General features: G+C 47.5%; 1 protein-coding gene across 7 annotated transcripts in view; it reads left to right on the top strand.

The window, feature by feature from the left end:
- The window catches only part of LOC111139264 (myosin phosphatase Rho interacting protein), a 149,304-nt gene that overhangs the window by 10,600 nt on the left and 115,408 nt on the right, over nucleotides 1-23,296 (top strand). For all 7 annotated transcript variants that reach the window (XM_022491493.1, XM_022491492.1, XM_022491491.1 and 4 more), the window contains exons 2-3: nucleotides 19,875-19,952; nucleotides 21,939-22,004. In XM_022491493.1, the coding sequence (XP_022347201.1) occupies nucleotides 19,875-19,952; nucleotides 21,939-22,004 (144 nt within the window). The remainder of the gene's footprint in view (nucleotides 1-19,874; nucleotides 19,953-21,938; nucleotides 22,005-23,296) is intronic.

The following is a 23,296-nucleotide window of genomic DNA, read 5'->3' on the forward strand; positions in this document are numbered from 1 at the left end:
ATCTCCGCAAGCAGCCTGCTGACTCTTTGTCCCCGTTTCCTGCCTCGAAACCCACTGCCTGTGAGCTTAAGGGTCCTTTTCGGGGGACCCGGACCAGCTAGGGTGGTCATGCAGCCTCCCGTGATGTGGAGGTTTTCCTATACTTAAATTGAAGGAGCCGTTGTCGTACTCGGGGATTGTTTATTGTGGAGGTGGTGGCATTTGTAGCTAACAGTAATTGCTGTGTGCAGGCCGCTGTTAACTCATTTACATTCACAGTGGCCTTATGAGGTGGAGAGATAAGAAACCTGAGCTGTGAAGTGGCCGTGTAGCTTGCCCAAGGGCAGTACTGTAAGTGGAAGAGCTGGGACACAAACCCAGACAGTCTGAGGCAGGTTCTCCTCCTCCCACTCTTCCGAGTCCTGTCCTGAGTGTGGCAGGTGGGCCTCCGGAACATTAGATTTCTGGCTGTGTGTGGCCCTCCTATCCAGGAGCCAGGGGCTGTCCTGTGGGAAGGGTGAGTTTGTGCTGGGAAGGGTGGGGTGAGAGGACAAGGCCTGGGCTGTACTTACGCTTCCTGTCTCTTTTTTCCTTCCCATGGCACCTTCCCGTCCTACCTGTTTCTTAATGGGAAGCACTGCTTTTTGAGGGAGAGGGTGAGATTTTTTTCCTACAAAGCTTTCCTGCAAAGCCCCAGAAATGTGTCCCCACGCATTCTCTAGCATTCCTCCCTTTGCCACGAATGGCGTCATGTTCCAAAAATCCCGCGGCCATGGGCTCCTTGTCAAGACCGAACAGGGAAGAGACTTTTTAAAATGTCACTTTCGCCCTCTTCCTCCAGCTGTTGCAGCCCTGGGAGGAGCCCTGTGCATAGTTTGGGCTTGCAGGGCGTGTGTGTGTTTGTGTGTGCGCAGAGGGGTGCGCGGGCGGCTGAGCAGGGAAGTGTGGAGGGGAGGATGGGAGAGCAGGCCATCAGCTGTGTGCCCTCACCCTCTCTGTGCCTGGGATCTAGGGAGCTCTGCATGTGGGTTTGGTTTGGGGGTTTTGTGGCTTTTTTTTTTTTTTTAAGGTGAAATGCACAGAACTTGAAATTAACCATTTTAGAGTGTGCAATTCCCTTGCATTCAGCACATTCATAGTGTTGTGCAAACATGACTGGTCTATAGTTTAAGACATTTCATTGGGGCGCCTGGGTGGCTCAGTGGGTTAAAGCCTCTGCCTTTGGCTCAGGTCATGATCCCAGAGTCCTGGGATCGAGCCCTGCATCGGGCTCTCTGCTTAGCAGGGAGCCTGCTTCCTCCTTTCTCTCTCTCTGCCTGCCTCTCTGCCTGCTTGTGATCTCTGTCTGTCAAATAAATAAATAAAATCTTAAAAAAAAAAAAAAAAAGACATTTCATTATCCTGAAGGAATACCCATAACTATTGGCTGTGACTCCCTACTCCCAGTCCTCAGCAACCACCAGTTTGCTTCCCTGTCCTTACAGCTTTATCTATGCTGGAAGTTTCATTAAAATGGAGCTAGAATATGTAGCATTTAGTCTGGCTTCTTTAGTATGTTTTCAGAGTTCATCCAGTGGTAGCATGGATCAGTACCTCGTTGGTTGTTTTAATGGCTGAATAATATTCCAGTCTGTGGCATAGCACATTTACATTATCTATTCATCTTTAGTTGGATGCTATTTCCACATTTTGGCTGTTGTGAATAGTGCTGCTATGAACATTCACATACACATTTTATTTGAACATTTACTTTGAGTTCTGGGTAGAGACCTGGAAGTGGATTATCCGGGTCCAGTGGTAGTTCTGTTAGTGAGTGTTGTTTCGAATCAGCACATCAAGCCAGACGCCGGTACTGCAGACTGCATATGGTGCTGCCCAGACCCGAGCTCCTCATTTGTAGGACTCCAGGGTGGAGAACTGGGCTACGGGCCACCCTCAGGCTTATAAGCACAGTGTGCAGCTTTGAGGTGGCGGTAGAGGTGCTGAGCCCATGCACAGGGGTGGCTGAGCCACTTTGCGCTTCAGTCCCTCGTTTCTGTCTAGCCGGAAGATGAGTGGAGCTGCCAGGAAGCAGCTAAGTGGGGGCTTTCGTATTGGTGGGAGGGGGGCTGAGGGAGCATAGGAGTTGAAAGCCACACAACATAGGGAGATGCTGGGGTGCTCCAATGGAGAGATGCATGGGGAGCTGCAGCTGTTGGGCCTCCAAAAGATGTTGGGGTCACTTAGAGGAAAAAAGATGATCTGGCCTGTTCACTACTCTGATACCAGTTTTCTGACTTTATCTTTTTAGGAATAGAGCACAGAGCTCCTTGAAACAGAACATGGAACTCACATATGTGAGGGATGGGAGGAGAGGATGGTGCCACCTGTGAGACACTGCCCCCCCCCAGCTCCACCCCACCCCACACTCTGCAGTGGCTCCTGCAGTACCACCTCCCTTTGTCTTCATGGGTTGAACATCACTGATTTACCCTGACCCCCATGTGAATATTTTTTAATAGAATGAAATATTTGATGTGTACAAAAGAACGGAAGTCACATCTGTGTACAGTCTATGTACAGGGTTTCTAAGGAACACTCCAGGTGCTTGATTGTCCCTGTGTTTCAGCCTCCCTCAGTGGCTGGCCTCTAGGGACCCATAGTGGGTGTTGCATGTGTGGAGCCCAGCCCCCTCTCCAGGCCTCCCCTCCTCAGCAGAGCTTTGCCTCTCCCAGAGGAAGGGTTCCCTGCCTGGTGCGTGCGGGAGTCATTCCATTTCCAGATGTGCTGTATGTAGTACAGCCACTGTGGTAAGTCTGATGGGGGATAGGCAGCCTTTTAAGGTAGTGCTGTGGAGGAGAGAGGAGTCTGAGTAGAAATTTGGAGATGGACCTGAAGGCTCCTTTGTGTTTGGGCTGATGGAGAGCCAGAGTGAAAGCATGAACAGAGTTCTGAGGAAAGCAGGGGTGTGGGGGCAGGATGGGCCAGTCACTGACCTGACGATTTGCAGAGGTGGGGCTGGGATGATTGGCTAGGTCAGTGGTTCTCAAACTTTTTGTTTTGGGGACTCGTTTATGCTCTTGATTATTGAGGCCCTCAACGGGCTTTTGTTTATGTGGGTTACATTTGTAGTGTTTGTTATGTTAGAAATTAAAACTGAGAAATGTTTAGAATTTATTAATCTATTTAAAAATAAAATAAACCTATTACATGTTCACATAAATAATGGGTATATTCTGGAAAATGATTTTTCCAGAACAAAAATAAATCTGCTAAGAAGAGCCATACTATTTTACCTTTTTGAAGATCTCCATAACATCTGTCTTTATGAAAGACAGAGGGATTCTCCTGTCTTCTGCACTCGTTGTGATGTCATGTCACATAGCCTCTGGCAAACCCTGCTCTACACTAGGGAGAGCATGAGAGTGAGGAACGGGAATGACGACTGCATAAAGTAGTTTTGGCTCGTGGACCCCCAGAAGGGTCCTAGGTAATGCTGTACTTTGAAAATCACTGGTCTTGTTCAAGTTGGACCATTTGCTGGAAGGCCATGATAGGAGAGGCAGGGAGGACTCCTGTCATGATGGAGCTGATGCAGGTGCAGAATCCGGGTGCGGGCCCAAGGCAGCCCCCTTGGAGTGAGGTGTCAGACGTGCAAAGGGCAGAAGTTGATAAGGGGACCACTGGGGACAAGTGCCTGCTCTCTCTAGCAGCAGGCACACTCCAGGACTGGCTCACCCTTACGTCCTGCCGCTAAGGGCTGGGTCTCTGAAGAATAAATGAAATGCAGGTACACGGCATGTGGTTGGGACTCAAGGTGAAGAGTCTGGGGTAGGTTATATTCTGAGTGCACAGACAGGCGTCTGAGGCTCGGAGAAGGAGGTTGCTTTGCCCTTACATTCCACCCGCCGCACTCTGCAGCTCCTGGTAGTGACGGGCCAGAGGTGCCTGGAATGTTTTAGCATGGAAACTAGAGTAGCAACAGGGCTGGGTTCTGATGGGGGAGTGAGGGGCAGCCAAGCACTAACAGACGAGGGCAGCAGGTCTCCTTGGCACTCTGTCACTGGTTAGCTTTGTGGCCAGAAGGCAAGATACCCCTGATCTTTTCATCTGTTCACTTAGTGGTGCTCGGTAATTTCCAGGGCCCCGTCCCAGTTCCTGACCAGGAGCTTTGGACATGTGAGTTGGAAGGAAGCGTAGCGGTGCCCAGGTGACACTCCCCCTTTCCCTGGAGATGCAGGGCTGGGGCTTGGGTCAGAAGTCAGGGTGGAGAGGGAGGTTTGGGTTCCTTAATCTCAGAGTTGATGGTCGGGCCCCTGTGTCCTTAGAGGGTGGGGAGGGTATCCAAAGGAATCTTGGAGGCCCCAGAGGTCTGTGTGACACAATTGGGATTGTTCAGATTTTTATTTATTTATTTATTCATTCATTTATAAATATTTTATTATTTGAGAGAGAGCATGAGCAGAATTGGGGCAGAGGGAGAGGGAGAAGCAGACTCCTGCTGAGTGGGGAGCCCAATGTGGGGCTCCATTCCAGAACCCTGAGATAATGACCTGAGTCAAAGTCAGATGCTAGCCAACTGAGCCATCCAGGCACCCTTCACTACATTTTATTTTTAGATTTTTTTTTTAATGTATTTCTTTATTTGACAGAGAGAGAGAGAGAGAGATCACAAGTAGGCAGAGAGGCAGGCAGAGAGAGGGGGAAGCAGGCTCCCCGCTGAGCAGAGAGCCCGATGCGGGGCTCGATCCCAAGACCCTGGGATCATGACCTGAGCCAAAGGCAGAGGCTTAACCCACTGAGCCACCCAGGTGCCCCTACATTTCATTTTTAGGAAGAAATTTGGATCAACCCTCAGAGTTTTCATCAGGAAGATTACCTCTTCTTTTTAAGACTATAGTGCTCCTCAACCAGGTCCTGCCCCTTCGGTTCAGTGACTGTACAGGAATTTTGATGTCTTTAGTGTTAAATCAGGGAGTTACCCACATGGACTCAGATCTTTTAGGTATACCACAGTCTTTGTTATGACTTTATTTTTTATGGCATGTGTTAAAGAAAATATTTTCGCCACTCCTTTCTTTCCTCATTCGTGTGGAAAGGCATTATGGAAAGACCTGTGTCTGTTTCGTAACTAGTGCTGCCTGTCCCTGAATGTGCTCACTGGGAGCCTCTCAGGAACCCCCTTACAGCACCTCCTTCAACCGGTTTCCCCCTTTTTTTTTTTTTTTCTGGCTTTTGAAGAGTTCATTGTCCAGACTTTACATTGATAAGTGGTGTTTACCTCTTTGCGGTTTCTTTAAAAAGGTTGAAAAACTCACCAAATTTGTATATCAATGTTCACAGCCACCAAAAGGTAGAAATGACTCCAGTGTCCAACAGCAGATGAGTAGATAAATAAAATGTGGCCTGTTCATAAATGGAATATTACTTGGCCATAAAAAGGAATAAAAGACACACACATACGGGTGCCTGGGTTAAAGCCTCTGCCTTTGGCTCAGGTCATGATCCCAGGGTCCTGGGATCGAGCCCCACATCGGGCTCCCTGCTCAGGGGGGAGCCTGCTTCCTCCTCTCTCTCTCTCTCTCTCTCTCTGCCTGCCTCTCTGCCTACTTGTGATCTCTGTCTGTCAAATAAATAAATAATTTTTTAAAAATCTTAAAAAAAGAAAAAGACACACACATACTACAGTGTGGCTAAATCTTGAAAACATCATACTAAAGAAAGAGAGCAGTCATGAAAGGTCACTCATCATCTGATTGCATTCATATGAAATGCCTAGAATTGGCAAATATTTAGATACAGAAAGTAGATTAGTGGTTTCCAGGGACTGGGGTAGGAGTGGGGGTGGGGAATGGAGGGTTTAGGGAATGATAGCTAAAGATTACAGGGTTTCTTCTGGGGAGGGGGTGAAAAGAGTTGGAGGGTTCTAGAATTCGTTGTGGTGGTGGATGCAGTACAAACAATTGAATTGTACTCACTTTTAAATGGGGGAGTTGTATGGCATGTGTTTTATACCTCAGTAAAGCTATTATAGAAACACCCCAGACGGTCACTACCCCACCTTATACTTCGTTTGTGCTCATAATTCACATCTTACTTATCTTTGACATGTTCATTTCCCATCTTTGTGTCTTTTTCTGCTTGACATTTGCTATCCACGCGTGGCTGATAGCACAGATTCCACCTCTGTTCTGCCCTGTCCTGGCACTCCCAGGTCTCCCTGAGCACACTGCATGGACCTGCTGTTGGCCTCACCCTCTCATGCACCCGTCTGTGCAGTCTGGGCAAGTATGTGGCCTCAGCGCGGAAGCATTCTCTGCTGAAAGCAAGGGGCCATCTGATAACACTTTGTAGAGCTCAGGTCATTGTTTCACCAAATATTTATTTATTGTCTTTGTCTCCACCCTGTGCTGCTTCTGATTTGGCTGAGGGGTGGGACCATCTGCAGATTGTCTAGAGGTTTGGGGCCTCCGGCTACCTCTGGAGGTATGGGCCCCAATCATACCTTGTGGAATTCTTGGGATTTGCGCTCTCCTCCTCAAGCCCTTGCTTCCATGACACTGCCAGATGGGGTGACACTGTGTGTACGGCTCTGCAGTCTTACCTCTGGAAGGAAGCTTGAACCTCTGCACATGCCAGACGCTGGCTTAGTTCTGCCTGCTCGCATGTCCCTGACTTCAGTTTCTGAAGTTAGTCCTTTGCTCACTTCTCACAGGAAGTCTCTCCCAGACCTCCCGTCTCTGCCCCTGGTGCCAAGTTCCTTTCCCTTCGTTCCACTCTTTGTGCCTTTTTCTCATTGTGGGTATTTCCAGTGGCTTTTTTACCTTTGCATTGATGGTTCTGCATGTGACCTTTAGCACCAAAGGTTGGTAAGCTGCATTTCTCCTGCAGGGTCACGTGTCTTGGTAATTAATAGGATCCCAACTCTTTCCCCAAAGTATCCCTGTTTGAATGGTTAATTACAGGGTTACTCTCCTTTCTCTGGGGTAGGGAGGAGGTGGGAGCCTGTGCTCACCCTTACGTTTGCACAGGTAAGAAAGACTTCCTCCTTCTTGAGAAGAGCCCCGCAATTTCCATCAGCTTCCGGAACACCTTAAAAATCCATAGTGCCTGGCCAAGCTGTGTGGATGGCTCTGTGAAGGTGGTTTGTGGTTGGTTCGTCCCTAGTCATGAACTCCTCACAGGTGCCATGCACGCCCAGGCCTTAGACCTCGGCTGCAGGGGTGTCTGGGGAGACCCTGTGTGATGCGCCGGTCAGGACTAGACCCACCAGGAGAACATGCTTCCTGTTCAGATGGCTCCAGCCTTTCCTTTTGGAAGCAGCTCAGCAACACGGAGCAGCATGGAACGGTTACAGGTCAGCTAGGGGGCCAGGTGGTCATGGTTCACAGCCTGCTTAGACAAGTCATTTTGGTGTCCTTGAATGTCAAATGGAGGTGTTGATGGCATATACCTCATAGGTTTGTTGTGAAGATCAGAGAGCACATGGAGGGCGTGGAGCAGTGACCAGCCACGTAAGCTGTGGATGTTAGCTCTGAGGACAGTGGAAAGCAGGACAGATGTGACAAAGAGAAGAAACCAATGGACATTTTTACCATTTTACCCCAGTGTGCTCACTCAGATCAAGTCTGTGTCCTCTAGGCCACATACCTGATACTATCCTGCCAGCTGGGGAACAGCAGCCTTTCTCACTCAGAAGGCCAAGTTTTCACCCTGGCCAGGGCCCTGGGTTCTGATCACATTGAATCACCGAGATAGACTGGCTGTACTCACTCACAATTGTGAGTATCTCGGTGATGGCTGATGGTTCTCTGCTGACATTCAGAGGCAGACGCCAGGCAGATGCCCACGCTGGCGTATGGCGGCCATATTGAGGAATGTAGTTTGGGTCCAGAACTGAATGTGAAGCACCATCACGGTATTCTCCAGGCCTTGAGGAGTCCCAGCATGGTTTACTCCACACGGCCTTGTGGGGGAACAGGTGTGTGTGTGGCATCTCAGGGAGTCAACAGTGATGGCCAGCACCCTCACTGATGGCAGGCTTGTTCTGAAAGAGATGCCCCACCTTGCCTGAGGGCATTGGCCCTGGGAGGCATGGTCAGAGTTCTGTGTAATTCCCTGAGTGTAGGTGAGGCAGGTGGGCACCTAGGACACAGTAAGGTCTTGGCAAGGTTAAGGCCTGAGACTGACTTTCACATGTGCTCACTTCTCCTTTTACTGACTTCCTCTGAATGTCTCGGAAAAGACAGGTGACCTTGAATTCTTCCATGATTTATAAGCTTATAAAGATGGCCAGACGGCTGCTGCCCAGGCATCATTTCTCCTGTTAGAACTGAAAGGTAGAAAATATTAAACAGTCTGTTTGCTATGAATGTGGAAGTGTTGCCACAGAAACTCTTTTAGGGGGGAAAAAGGGGGCAAGGAAGCAACTTCGAAACTGTAGGTATATTGGCTGCAATTTACACGCATTCTGCCTATAGATCTTTTTTTTTTTTTAAAGATTTTATTTATTTGACAGAGATCACAAGTAGGCAGAGAGGCAGACAGAGAGAGGAGGAAGCAGGCTCCCCGCTGAGCAGAGAGCCCGATGCGGGGCTCCATCCAAGGACCCTGGGATCATGACCTGAGCCGAAGGCAGAGGCTTTAATCCACTGAGCCACCCAGGCGCCCCTGCCTGTAGATCTTTTAATGAATCCTCTACCAAGGGCCATTTGCCCTCCAGCTCGTGCTTGAGTGTTGGTCCCTGTACCTGACCTTTGGCCCAGAGAAATCTTTTCCCCAGGAATTTCCCCAAAGCTGGGATACTGACCCCCTGGGATACTGACATTTATAGATCCTTTAGGACTGTGGGACTTTTCTTCTTGAAGGACTTTTATGGGGATGGTCACTGTGCTTGGAATTCAGGCATTTGTCTGGCATGAGGGATCCTGTGTGGGCTTTGCACACTATGCCCCTACGCGGAGTTGGGAGCCCTGCAGTCCTGGACTGGCCTCAGATACTCTGTAGTCCTACCCATCATACTCTTTGGGGAACTCCACTCACTACCTCCACTATGGGGCTCACTCCCCTGAGCACTGCTGGTCCCCACACGCTACCCTAGTTTGGTCTGAGCACCAGATGTGTGCACGGCCCTACGTGGGTGCTAGGATGTATATCCCTGACCCTGGACCCTTGATTGATCAGTGACCCAGTACGTGTTTATGTCTGATGTAATTGTTTAAAAAATGGTATGCAAAAGTTATGTGTATTTTTCTATTATTGTAGATAATGAAACTTGAGATTCACAGAGGTAATGTCTTGCCCTGGGCCACACAGCAACCAAGTCATGGAACTAGGACTTGAACTTGGGCCTTCTGGTTCCCAGGCCACAGTCTTTACACTAATTATCTAGAGCTGTTAGGTCATGCCATTGGTGGAGCGTAGAGTACAGGGATTCCCTGACTTCATCTACTTCTTGTTCCACCAGGAGCAATCAAGCCCTCACATCCCACCCCTGCCATCTTTTGGAAGGTATTCTGTTAGTACTATATTAGAGGCATGCATAGTCAGGCAAACATCTTCCCCTCCCTTTGAAAAGTAATATCTGATAAGTATTATATGTAGCATGACTTTTCAAAAAATGGGAAAAGCAAACAAAAAAAACCCAAGACTTGCTCATCCCAGCAGTCAACACTATAGCTGTTTCCTCATTGACTCCCAATCTTTCTCTGTCCTTAGGATGCCTTTTATAATAGGCCCCATTTTTACATCCTACCCTGGATGCTTGTTCCCATGCCTGGTCTCCTTCACTAAAGCAGGGACTCCTTGAGGAGGGACTGTGTGCACATCACGTTTTTATCTCTGGTCCCTCAAATGATTCCAGCATCGCAGCAGCAACTGGGGAAATTCCACTGAACATCTCCAGATTGAATGTGCCACCTGCCTCTGTGCAGGAAGCACTGGCCTGATGGCATCCCATGGGCACACACTCTCAAGGGTTTCTTGAATTCCTCATAGGTATTTGTAATTAATGGCTGTGTAATATTTTCCTGAGTTGATCATTAAGCATTCATTTAGCCATTTGCTTGTTGGACATTGAGTTCCTCCTTCAATCATGAGGGGAGCTTTTTGCTTCTCTGTGTTATTTTTTTGGCTTAATTTCTGGCTGTGGGGTTCCTGGGGGCAGGAGCATGGGAATGCCATGGTTGTCCCCACATAAGGCCACATTGCTTCTCTTAGAGCGTGCCAGGTTTCCCACAGCACTTGTGCCTGTGTCTTGGCCAGCGTGGCACACGTCGCATGACAGGGGATCGGATTCAGAGAAGGGAGAGGGACGCTTGAAGTCCAGCCTGTCTGCCCGCTCCTCAGCCTGCTGGTTGTCCCCCAGTGCTAGGTGCCGACCAGTACCGATTAGCACCCGGGAGCTCCGTGTGTAGAGGCTGGAAGTGTGGTCTGGGCTCACCAAGGTGCCGGCTGGGAAGGTCTTACTGGCCATACTCAGAGAACAGGTTGGGAGCAGTCTCGGCTGCGGGGTGGCGACCTGGAAACATGCCCGCTGACTCCTGTGGATGTTTGTTTCAGTGACTGCAGCCTGACTTTGTGCTGGGTGGAGTCGAGATTCCTGTCCGCAGCAAGCTGAGGTGTTGTGAGAAGGAAGGAACAGGGATCGCCTGGGTTGGGAGATACGGAACTTCGGAGAGTGGGCAGGATGGGGCAAAGAGCCCTCCGCACAGAGAATTGCTTGTGCCTTAGCCCAGAGGCCTGGAATATTTTTCTTCCCCCTGGGAGGTGTAAGTATAACAGAGCAGTTCAGAGAAGGGGGAGGTGGCAGTGTCTGGATTAACGGCAGCAGCAGCCACAGTAGGTTCTCAGTTAGCAGTTGGCTTTGGGTCACTTCCTGTCCTGGAAGGGGATGTGGGATTTTGAGGGGGCCTGTGTAGGGGTCTAGCGTCCCCTTACTGCCCATAGAGGGCCTTTAGGATGACGGGATGTTATCAGGGGCTAGGAAAGGTGGGACCCACATTTTTGCATCAGTCGTTTTGGGTACCCACCCTTTAGTGCCATAGCGTGCAATGTATCTGACTGCTTTTCTCGGTGCCTTGTACACTCATGGTGGCTGAATCTGAGGATGGGAAAAGTGAGGTTAACCCCTGTTAGAAATCGTCACTGACTTCCCTGCTCTTTGAGCCTCACACAGGCCACATGTCTCTGAGAGCCAAGCATGTAATGTTCTGGCTGCCTTGGAGCTGATCGTGATCGGGCGGTGGTGTCCAGAGGCTTGTGTGTTTCCGGGAAGCATCAGTGTGGCAGCTCGGCAACACTGTGTAAAGCTGGCTGGGACAATGGCATCTTTCCCTGCCTGTGGCCTGCCCACTTGGCCTGAGCTGAGGCAGTTGGGCTCTCCCTGATGCAGCCCAGACCTGCCTGGAGGGTGGCAAGAGGGAAAGGGGCAGAAGGACCTCACCATGGTCGAGTCGACAGGTCCAACAGGGTACACACATGTGGGTATGTGTGGCCTCCAGGAGAAGCTGTTGGAAAGGCTGGTGGAGCTCATTCAGCACAGTTGAGGGCCACGGAGGGCCAGCCTGGCCTGGGGAAGACCCTTGTGGACCACAGAGGTCTTCATGGCTGGAGTCCCTGTGGTCTGGGGCTGTGGAGGGTCCCTTTCCAGTGCCAAATGCCTGTATGTGGGTGGACGCGGTATTCAGCAGCTAACAGGTTTTTTGTTTTTATTAAACTTTTAATTTTGAGATAATTGCAATTTTCTGTGCAGTTGTGAGAAAATACAGAGCTATCCCATGTATACTTTACCCACGTTCCCTCAGGGGTAACACCTTGTAAAATTATAGTGCAGTGTCAGAATCAGGACATTGACACTGACGCAGTCAAGATGCAAGGCGTTTCCATCCTTCGGTTCCCTTCACACCGTGCCTCCTGCCCTCCCACCACTACTGCCTCTTAACCCCTGGCGGCCATGAATCTCCATTTCTGTAGATTACGCATTTCAAGAATTTTATGTAAATGGAGCATGTAGCCTCTCAGATTTGGCTTTTTTTACTTATCATTCTCTGGAGATTCACCCAGATTGTGTGCATCAAGTTTGTTCCTTTTTATTGCTGACTAGTATTCCGTGGGGTCGTGTATCAGTTTCTTTAACCACTCACCCATGAAGGACATATGGGTTTCCAGTTTTTGGCTTTTATAAATAAAGCTGCTGTAACCATTCAGAAATGTACAGTTTATGTGTGAATGCGGACTTTTGTTTTTCTGGCATAAGTACCCAGGTGTGCAGTTCCTGGATATTATGGTAATTGCATGCTTAGTTTATAAAGAAACCACTAAGCTTTTTTTTTTTTTTTTTAAGATTTTATTTATTTGTCAGAGAGAGAGAGAGTGAGCACAGGCAGACAGAATGGCAGGCAGAGGCAGAGGGAGAAGCAGGCTCCCCGCTGAGCAAGGAGCCCGATACTGGACTTTATCCAAGTACACCGGGATCATGACCTGAGCCGGAGGCAGCTGCTTAACCAACTGAGCCACCCAGGCGTCCCACCACTAAGCTTTTTTAGAGTGGCTGTACCATTTCACATTCTTTCCAGGACTGTGTGAGTGATAGACTTTCTTCATAGTCTTGCTAGCATTTGTTATTGTCACCACTTTTAATTCTAGCCATTCTAATAGGTTTATATTGCTCATGGCTCTAAACAGATTTTTTTTTTTTTAAACTGTTGAATTTCGAGAGGGCTTATTATATTGTATTGGATCCTAGTCCTTTGTTGGGTGAGTGGGATAAAAATATTTGCAAACCACATGCCCAACAAAGGACTTATCTTTTCACCCTCCAGGTAGGTAGGATCTTTGGACAGCAAAAGTTTTTAATTTCAGTGAAGTTCGATTTGTCAGTTTTTGTTTCATTTTTAGTTGCTTTTGTATAAGATTGAGCTTTATTTTTTTTTCTGTGGATGTCCAGTGGCTTCAGCACCATTTGTCAAAAGGCTGTCTCTCCTCCATTGAATTGCTTTAGCACCTTTTCCCAAAATTAAATTAGACATATTTGTGTAGGTCTCTGTCTGGGTTCTCTATTCTCTTCTCTGTCTCTCTCTCTCTCTCTTTTTTTTTTTGATTTTTATTTTAAAGATAGGAGGAGCTGGAGGAGGGGCAGAGGGAGAGAATCTTTTTTTTTTTTTTTTAAAGATTTTATTTATTTATTTGACAGAGAGAGATCACAAGCAGGCAGAGAGGCAGGCAGAGAGAGAGGAGGAAGCAGGCTCCCTGCTGAGCAGAAAGCCCGATGCGGGGCTCGATCCCAGGACCCTGAGATCATGACCCAAGCCGAAGGCAGCGGCTTAACCCACTGAGCCACCCAGGCGCCCCGGAGAGAGAGAATCTTAAGCAGGCTTCACACCCAGCACAGACCCTGACATGGCGCTCGGTCTCACAACCCTGAGATCATGACCTGAGCTGAAATCGGTAGTCGAATGCTTCACCAACTGAGCCATCCAGGCCCGGCTCTGTTCTATTCTGTTGATCTATTTATCTCACCTTCCACTGATATCACACAATGTTGAGTACTGTGGATATGTAATAAATTATGTAATTGAGTAAGTGAATTCTTCCCTCTATTTTTTTAAATTTTTTAAACTATTCTAGTTTCTTTGACTTTCCGTTTAGAGTAATCTTGTCTGTATCTACAAGTCTTACTGAGCTTTTGATTAGTAATTGTATTAATTCTATATATCGATTTGGGGAAATTATTCATCTTATAATCTTCCAGTCTATGAACATATGTCTTTCCATTTTTTTTTTTTTAAAGATCTTCTTTAGTTTCTTTCATCATCTTCATTGGTTTCTTTCATCTGCAGTTTTTTGTTTGTTTGTTTTATTCTTTTTAGAATGCAAGTCTTCTACATGCCTTGTTAGATTTACAACTAAATATTCCTTCTTATTTTTAAGACTTTATTTATTTGAGAGAGAGACAGTGAGCATGGGCAGGAGAGGGGCAGAGGGAGAGGGAGAAGCAGATTCCCTGCTGAACTGGGAAACTGACTTGGGGTTCAATCCCAGGACCCTGGGCTCATGACCTGAGCCAAAGGCAGATGCTCAATCAACTGCGCCACCCAGGCACCCTGATATTCATTTTCGTAAGTGATTGTGAATGGTATTATATTTTTAATTTTGGTGTCCACATATTCACTGCTAGTATGTAGAAATACAGTTGATTTTTGTATACTGATCTTATATCCTGCATCCTTGTTGAACTCACTTACTAGTGCTAGGAGTTTTAAAAAATAGATTCCTTGGGGCGCCTGGGTGGCTCAGTGGGTTAAGCCACTGCCTTCGGCTCAGGTCATGATCTTAGAGTCCTGGGATCGAGCCCCACATCCGGCTCTCTGCTCAGCAGGGAGCCTGCTTCCTCCTCTCTCTCTGCCTGCCTCTCTGCCTGCTTGTGATCTCTCTGTCAAATAAATAAATAAAAATCTTAAAAAAAAAAAATAGATTCCTTGTTTTTCTACATAGGAAATTATGTCATCTGTAAACATTTTATTTTTTCTTTCTGATCTACATGCCTTTTACTTCCTTTTCTGCTTTATTGTACTAACTAGAAATTCTGGCATTATAGTTCTGAGAGTGGACATCATTGCCTAGTTCCTTATCTTAGAGGAAAACATATCGTCTTTAATCATCTCTTAAATTTCACATATGAGTGAGATCATGTGGTATTTGCGTTTCTCTGGCTGCCTTATCTCACTTAGCTTAATACTCTCTCGCTCTATCCATGTTGCTACACATGGCAAGATTTCATTCTTTTTTTTTTTTTTTTTTAATTTATTTGACAGACAGAGATCACAAGTAGGCAGAGAGGCAGGCAGAGAGAGAGGAGGAAGCAGGCTCCCTGCTGAGCAGAGAGCCTGATGCGGGGCTCGATCCCAGAACCCTGGGACCATGACCCGAGCCGAAAGCAGAGGCTTTAACCCACTGAGCCACCCAGGCGCCCCAAGATTTCATTCTTTATTATGGCTGAGTAATATTCCATTGTAGATATATATCATATTTCTTGATCCCTTCATCTGTTAATAAACATTTGGGTTGCTTCTGTAGTTTGGCTGTTGTAAATAATGCTGCAATAAACTAGGGATTCATGTATCCCTTTGGATCAGAGGTTTTCTAATTTGGGTGTAAATTTTCTGGATTGTAGGATAGTTCTGTTTTTAATTTTTTGAGGAACTCATCTGAGATTTTGCTTTCATTTCTGAAGGATATTTTCTCTGGATATAGGATTCCGGTTTGACAGTTTTCTTTCAGTGCCTGAAAAGTATTGTACTACTTGACTCTGGCCAACAAGGTTTCTAATTAGAAGTCCCCTGTTGTCATATTTGGTTTTCTCCTATCCATAAGCTGTTACTTCTGTTTGGCTGCTTTCAAGAGTTTGTATTTATCTTTAGTTTTCAGAAATTTAATTTTGATGTATCTTGGTTAGATTTCTTTGGATTGGTCCTTTGGTGTTTACTCAGCTTCTTGAATTTATAGGTTGCCTTTCTTTCCAAATTTGGAAGTTTTCAACCATTGTTTCTTGAAGTGTTTTTTCCACCTTAGTCTCCTTTTCTCCTTCTGAGAGTCTGATGACACAGATGATAGATGTTTTTTATTGTCCCACAGGTCTCTAAGACTCTATTCTTCTCATATTATTTCTTTTAGTCCATTTTCTTGCTGTTGCCTGATTGGGTAGTCTGTTTGTTTGTTTTTGTTAAGATTTTATTAACTTATTTGACAGAGAGAGAGAGAGTGAGTGCACAAGCAGAGGGAGTGGGAGAGGGAGAAGCAGGTGTCCAGCAGAGCAGGGAGCCCCATGTGGGGCTCGATCCCAGGAGCCTGGGATCATGACCTGAGCAGACCTAAGATCATGACCTAAAGGCATACGCTTAACTGACTGAACCACCCAGGTGCCCCTGATTGGGTAATTTCTGTTGTTTTTCTAACAGTTCCCTGATTCTTTCCTTGTGGTTCCCATCATTCTGCTATTGGGCCCATCCATTTAGCTTTTTATTTCATTTATTGTATTTTTTAGTTTAAAAATTACCATTTAAAAAAAAAGATTTTATTTATTCATTTGACAGAGAGAGATCACGAGTAGTCAGGGCAGCAGACAGAGAGAGGGGAAAGCAGGCTCCCCGCTGAGCAGAGAGCCCGATGTAGGGCTCGATCCCAGGACCCTGAGATCATGACCAGAGCCAAAGGCAGAGGCTTAACCCACTGAGCCACCCAGCGCCCCTCCATTTGTTTTTGTTTTTGTTTTTGCTTTTTTTTAATCTCCTGGTATCCACTGATACCTGATGGGGGCAGTTCCTTGTTACAGCAGAGCCGGGGTGAGAGTTCAGCTCTCCATGTTTTTTCCTCTGACTCTATCCCAGCAGGGAGAGGGAGGGGGACCTTGTTACTTCTGGGTGGGGGCAAAAATCCCAGCTGGTAGGGGTGCTGGGGCACCTCTTAGCTGACAAGGGTAGGAAGGAAGCCTTTGCTGGCATGGGTGGGTCTGGGGCTGAGTCTTTCCCATCATATGTGGCAGGAATGGAGCAGTTATCATCTAAGAATATTCTGTCTTACCAGGTTGTTCTTCCCTGGTTCTTTAGCTAGAAAGAGCAGTTTTTATTGGGGCTTTTGTTTGTACCTGTTGGCAGTTCCGGGTTGTTCATTCTTACAGTACCTGGTCTGGGACCGTGAGACAAAAAGAGAAGCCAGGGTACATATCTCCATGTTGTTTTCAGGTCTCAGGACCCCCAGCCCTCGTCTCTGCTGTCTTCTCTCCACCTTGCAGAGTCTCCTTAGGTTTTTCTTAGATACAGTGTCCAAGGTTTGATTTGTACTTAGTAGGAGGCATAGGGAAAATTACATCTACCTATCTTCCAGGAAGCAGAAGTTCCAAGTAACCATTTTTGAAAGGACTTTCAATTGAGGAAGACACCCAGACCACCAGTAGCCTCTTCCCAGAGACCAGCCAGAAGCGCAGTCTCTGATTTATTGGGTTTGTGAGGGAAGGCTGAGTCTATTTATTTATTTACTTTACAGATTTTATTTATTTATTTGACAGAGAATGAGAGAGAGAGTGTGAGCAAGCACAAGCAGGGGGAGCTGCAGGGGGAGGGAGAAACAGCCTCGTACTGAACAGGGACCCTGAGGCGGGGTTCAGTCCTAGGACTCTGGGACCAAGACCTGAGCTAAAGGCAGACACTTAACCAACTGAGCCATCTGGTGCTCCTAGAACACTTGTTTCTTGCCCTGTGCCCTCCATTGGCCCAGCCTTCCCACTTTCAGGACAACCTGCCCACCTAGAAGGGTCCCTTTTGGGGTGGTATGTCCCAGAAGGACCTGGCAAAGTGAGGCGGGTGCTGGCAGCCCCTTGGTTTGCAGCACATGGGGCCAGTGCACAATAGGCTGGCTCACACTAGGCCTGAGTAGATGTTGAGTCAATAACAGTGCTGGTGATGGGTGCTAATGAGACTGTGGCCAGGTTCTGAGGGGACCTGTGGCAGTCCCTCACATCTCCAACTGCTCAGGGAAGGTCAGGTAGATGTAGCTGCTAATTTGAAGTCTCCCCAAAGCCCTGCGACCAGAGACTAGGAGAATAGCATACAATCACAGCTTGACAAAAATGGAGGAGACACGGACTTGTTGTCTGACATCCTGATTTCACACCTCAGGGAACTGCTAACTAAGAGGCGAAGTGCAGAAGTCACCTGGCCCAGGATCCCCCTCTGGCCCTGACCTTTCCATCTTGTGTATGTATGTCACTGAGTGATGTGAGAGAGACGCTGAGTGAATGTGCCTGCCTGTATGGGGAATAGCTGGGTGCCACTGGTCTGGTATTTGCTGAGAAGACAGACCTTACTCTCTTCTGTTTTCCAAGACAGAATTTCATTCCACATCTCCTGTGGCCCTCCTGTGTTATGTCCTCTAACCCCAAGTACCCTGCCAGCACCCATTTCCCATGTTTCATCAAAAACAGTCCCTCACTTCCTTTCCTCAGCCCTCTCTATACCCCTTCCCTGAAGCTCCTGCTACTCTGTTCCTTTTCATGGGGAAAAACCGGAGCTTCCCCCTGGGGACCTAGAGAGCCCTGCAGAAGCCAAGAAAAAGGAGTGTTTCTGGCTTACCCCAGAATGCTGTGTGACCTCTGGCAGGTGACCTTCCCTCTCTGAGTCACTGATTGCATAGCTATAAAATGAGGTGGTGAGACAGGGCTCCAGTTTGGAAAGTATTGAATAAAAAGCATGTTAAGGGGACCCCTAAAGTTTTCCCAGAGATGAGTCATGTGTGTAAACAGCAGGCAGAGGGTTTGGGTTTTAATTTGTGTTTCTGCCCTCCAAAGGGTAGTGGACAAATTGACTTGCTTGTGCCTTTTCCAGCTGCTTCTGACCAGCCAGGTATGGCTGAAAAGGGAGATGGAGCCAGAGTGTCTGTCTAGTGTCTCAACTCATGTTGAGCTCCCACTGTCAGGGGCTTGGGGGATGGGGGACCTTCATAAAAAAAAAAATAATAGCTAACATTTATTATGCACTTAGAGGCCAAACGTATGAGGATATATATATAATTTACATACTATAAAATTTAATAAAATTAAATAAATAAATAAAATAAATAAAATTTACATACTATAAAATCCAGCCTTTCAAAGTGTACAATTTAGTAGCTTTTAGCATATTTACAAGGTCATTTAACCATCTCTACTTTCTGTCTGTAACTGACTGTGAACAATCAATTGAGATGACTCACTACCTTTGGATCAGCCCTATCTCCGCTTTCTAATTCCAGAACATTTTCATCATCCCATAAACCCATACCTGTTAGCAGTCATTTCCCATTTCTCGTTCCCTCCATGCCCTGGCAACCACTCATCTGCTTTCTGTTTCTGCGGGTTTACTTATTATAAGCCAAATCATACAATATATGGTCTTTGGTTTCTGTGTTCTCTCACTTCTCTCACTCAGCGTAATGTCTCCAGGGTCCGTCCGTGTTGTAGATCATGCCAGTATTTTGTACCTTTCTGCGGCTGATAATATGCTGTTGTATGGATGTGCCACATCTTGCTTATCCTCTCATCTGTTGATGTACATTGGGATTGTTTCTACCTTTTGGCAGTTGTGCACAGTGCTGCTGTGAACATTCAGGTCCACGTTTTTATTTGAGCACCTGCTTTCAATCTTCTCAGGTGTGTATACCTAGGAATAGAGTTCTGGGTTGCGTGGAATTCCGTCTTTAACTCTTTGAGGAAATGCCACACTTTTTCACGGTGGCTGCACCATTTTATTTCCTGTGCTGTGTTTTACTTGCATTACCTCATCAGTCTTCACATAAATCTCATGAGGTGTGGATATGATTTCCATCATCCCAACCTTTCAGATGGGACATTTGAAACCCTCACGGTTTTCAGCCCAATGTCACATAGCCAGGAAGTCGATGACTCTTTGGCCCATGCTAGCTGTGATCACTAAAGCAGTGTCTCTTCTCCCAGGCCCTGTTTTATACTATCAGAATGAGGGCTTTTGGCTGTGTTTGTGTCATATACATAGTACCCAGCACACAGTGGCGGGTGATTGAAAATGCCGTTGTTTCCTGATCTTTGTGCCTTGATCAGGAACTTGAGAGAGGCATCTGTGTCGTAGGAGTTCCTGTACTTTGAGGTTTTTCAGAGCCCTGCCGGGTTTTATGTCCCTTTCTCCATACCAGATGCTGCAGAACACCCCCTCCCCCCCAGGAGCCTCTTACTCCCAAACATCTTTCTTGGGAGACTTGGCCTGTGGCTGGGAAATGAGATGCCTGCCTGGTGTATGCTAATCAGAGGAGACTTCTGTTTCCAGGGAGCACTAATCTTTAACTTGACCATCGAACCTGTTCTGTCTCTGGTCCAAGCCACTGATGACCTGCCCTCTTTTTTTCTCCTCCAGGCAAAACCTATTTATGGTGGCTGGCTACTCCTGGCTCCTGATGGGACTGACTTTGACAACCCAGTGCATCGGTCTCGGGTAAGGTCCTCAGAATGAATTCTTGAGGTGGGAGGGACTGAAGAGGTGCCCATCTAAGGGCAAGTCAACAGAATAGAAGAGGGAGATAGAGAGTTGAACAATGGATCCTGGGATGGCAGGATCAGTAGGGAACCCCCATTTGGCAAACTCGTTGGTCCTACAGGAAATGTCTCGATGATACTAGTTGTGCCAGGTCCACTCTTCAAAAGGAGATGCTCTCAGATGGTGCCTCCTGTTTTCGCGAGTCAGCTTGACTGCAGAAACAATTAAATGCAAAAGGCAGAAGAACAGGTCAGCAAACATTTGCATTGTGCTAATTAGGCTTCTGGTTCCCTCCCTTCCTCATCCCAACTCTCTTCCCTCCAGTCCTCCCTGGCTAGCAGATAAGCACTAGTGAAGGCGTGATACGCTAGAGGGCCAACTCAGTTTTTGCCACATTTCTCCTGAGCACCAGCCCAGGGTGGGTCCCTCTGTGCACAGGTTGTTGGGAGCAGCCCAGGCTGAGCTGGAGCATCGAGATGATTAAACCAACATTGTCACTAACCAGTGGTTTGTTCCTCTACCAGGGAGCCCCTTTGGATGACTCCAGTTAAAATGCCGTCTTTCTTTTTTTCCACATGCTTTTTCCAGGTGCTGCTGCCCATACCCTGTAAATTGCTCCAGCTTCTCTCCCTTCCTATCCCCTGTTCCCTGAGAGCCTCTACCCTGCCTCTTGATCTCTTCTGTCCCTAGCCTGAATGCTGCAATCTAGGGTGGTGCCCCACAGATCTTGTATTATGTCTGGGACCTTTAGGATTACTTCTGGTGTGGGTTTTGACTTTAAAGATACTACTATCTTTAAAGGAGCCTTGAAAATGTTTCTCAGGAAGATTCCAAGTATCCTCTCCTGGACACCCAGCATGGAGCCAGCTGTCTACAGGTCCTCTTTGCAAGGCTATCTGAGCGTCCTGTTCCTGCCATCCAGGCAGGAGGACAGCAGGGGTGACTATTCCAATGCCTGCAGTAACAAGGGAGCAGTGTCCTTTCCTATTCTATATTCAGATCATACAGAATTGCCATTTCCAGCTTCTGATGGGAAAAACATAATTATGAATGATATAATTCTGGCCCAAAGCAAAGAGATATGATAGTTCTTGTGGGCTTATTGCCAGTGAAAGTATGAATTTTGTTGGGCTTTTTGAAATGTTGAAAATAGGTCATAGATACTCATGATGATCTTTGGGATTTGGGGACCAAGAGTCTCTTGTTCTGGATATGTTTTCCCCCCACAAAAAGGAAAGCACATATTCTCATGGTCCCTTCTGTTCTGTTGTCTGTGCCTTTGGGCCCCCGCTGACCCCCAGTGGCCTGTCCTTTGGGTGGAGAGTAGAGGGGCACACTTTGCTGGTCAGTCACTCCTTGGACATCAGAATCATTCCCACAGGTCTCCCTCCTTCTCAGTTTTGATTTTTCTTAGCTTGCTTATCCTCAGTGAACACTGTAGCCTGGCTGTCTTTTTCCGTGTCTCCCACTCCCTGTGGGTCTCAGAACAACCCTTTCATAGCAGTTTCCTCGATCTTGTCAGAAGCGGGAAATCAGTGCCTGCCATTCTCCGGTTATTCCATATTGTACCGTACAATTCATGAAATAAATACTGACACATGTTATGTGATCACCTCTGGGCTGGGTACATAGAGAATGCAAAAAGGTGACCAGGATACCATATCTGCTCTCCAGGAGCTTGTCAGTTAAAATAAAGCAGACATCTTGTGTCACCTCAGTAACTCCTGTGGAAAAACGCTGGGCAGTTTGGGTCTCTCCCCTCGCCCAGTGCCATCTCACAAATTACTGTTCTTTTGCCCTGGGTCCTTCCTTTCCTGCCATCTGCCCCAGAAATGGAAGCTGTGGAGCCCCATTCCTTTGACATAGGCTCGTGAGCCCCAGGGACGCAGCGAGCAGAGATCGGGCCAGAGCCCGACTAACCACCCACTCTGTGCTCCATTGCAGAAATGGCAGCGGCGGTTCTTCATCCTCTATGAGCACGGCCTCTTGCGCTACGCCCTGGATGAGATGGTGAGTGTCCTGCTGCGCCCACTCCCTGACTCGAGCCTCCCCGAGGCACCTTCTTTGTGTCTGCATGGGTGTCATCTGTGAGCACAGCCCTGTGTGCTCTCGCTTGGGCTTTGGGGAGCCTGCAGTCTGAAGAACCTGCAGCGTCTGGTAGAGAAGGTCCTGAAAACCCAGACCTTTGGCTTGGGGCATCGTTAGTGGTGCAGGTGAGAGTAACCAGTGAGGGAGGAAGACACTTCTGTTCTGGGCTGATAGGAGTCAGACCTGCCAGACCACTCCAAGTTAGAGAGAAGCAGAATAGGCTGTGGGCCTCTAGCAGCAGGTGGGAGGCTGGCCCAGGGCATGTGTGGACGTTGAGCACATGCACATCCCCGTGCTGTAGTCCCAGGATTGCCTCTCTGTTCCATTGCTGTAGGGGGTCTCGCTTGTCCTGTTGGACCTTCAGAGGCCTCCTGGGCACTAAGCCAGGGCATATGGCTCCTTCCCCCCCTGCCATCCACCTGGTTTGCTCCCTGCTTCCTGGGCTGGATGTGTACTGTTCTTGGTCCAGAGGTGAAGCTGAAAACCACCCAGGGGGAATGTTCTGGCTTTTCTTTTACTGTCCATTTTGCCTCCTGAGTTTTTCCTCTGAAGGAGATTGGTCTCTCCTAAGTAATCTAAAGTATGACCGAATTCCAGGCTTTTTAAAGGATTGAAGATGGAAAATGTAAGCACTTTGTCCTGTTCCATTTGAGTTTGTGAGTGTGTGTGTGCGTTTCTGTGGGCAGCATTTTTTTTTTTTTTAAAGATTTTATTTATTTATTTGACAGAGAGAGAGATCACACGTGGGCAGAGAGACAGGCAGAGAGAGAGGAGGAAGCAGGCTCCCCGCCGAGCAGAGAGCCCGACGCAGGGCTCGATCCCAGGACCCTGAGATCATGACCCGAGCCAAAGGCAGAGGCCCAACCCACTGAGCCACCTAGGCGCCCCGTGGGCAGCATTTTTAATTGGGACCGTCCGAGGAAATCTAGACGGACTTCGTAAAATGGGTTGACCTCGTCCCATCCAGAGTTCATTGTTTTGCTACAGGAGTAAGAACAGGGTTCTGGAACCGTATGCAGAGATAACGGTTGTCTCTGAGGACCTTGTAGAATGTCGGGACACTTGGATTTTAGGGTGGTCATTACAGCTTTGTGAACAGGCCACAAGTGAGTGCATTCTCACATGGGGGTCCTAATCTTAGTAATGTGATTCTTCTTCTATTTCGTTTCTCAGATGAATTAATGGGTATGACATTTGGGTATGGAATTAATAGA

This window comes from Enhydra lutris, unplaced genomic scaffold, assembly GCF_002288905.1.
Source record: "Enhydra lutris kenyoni isolate GAN:26980312 unplaced genomic scaffold, ASM228890v2 scaffoldscaffold97, whole genome shotgun sequence".
In the NCBI taxonomy this organism is placed as follows: Eukaryota; Metazoa; Chordata; class Mammalia; order Carnivora; family Mustelidae; genus Enhydra; species Enhydra lutris.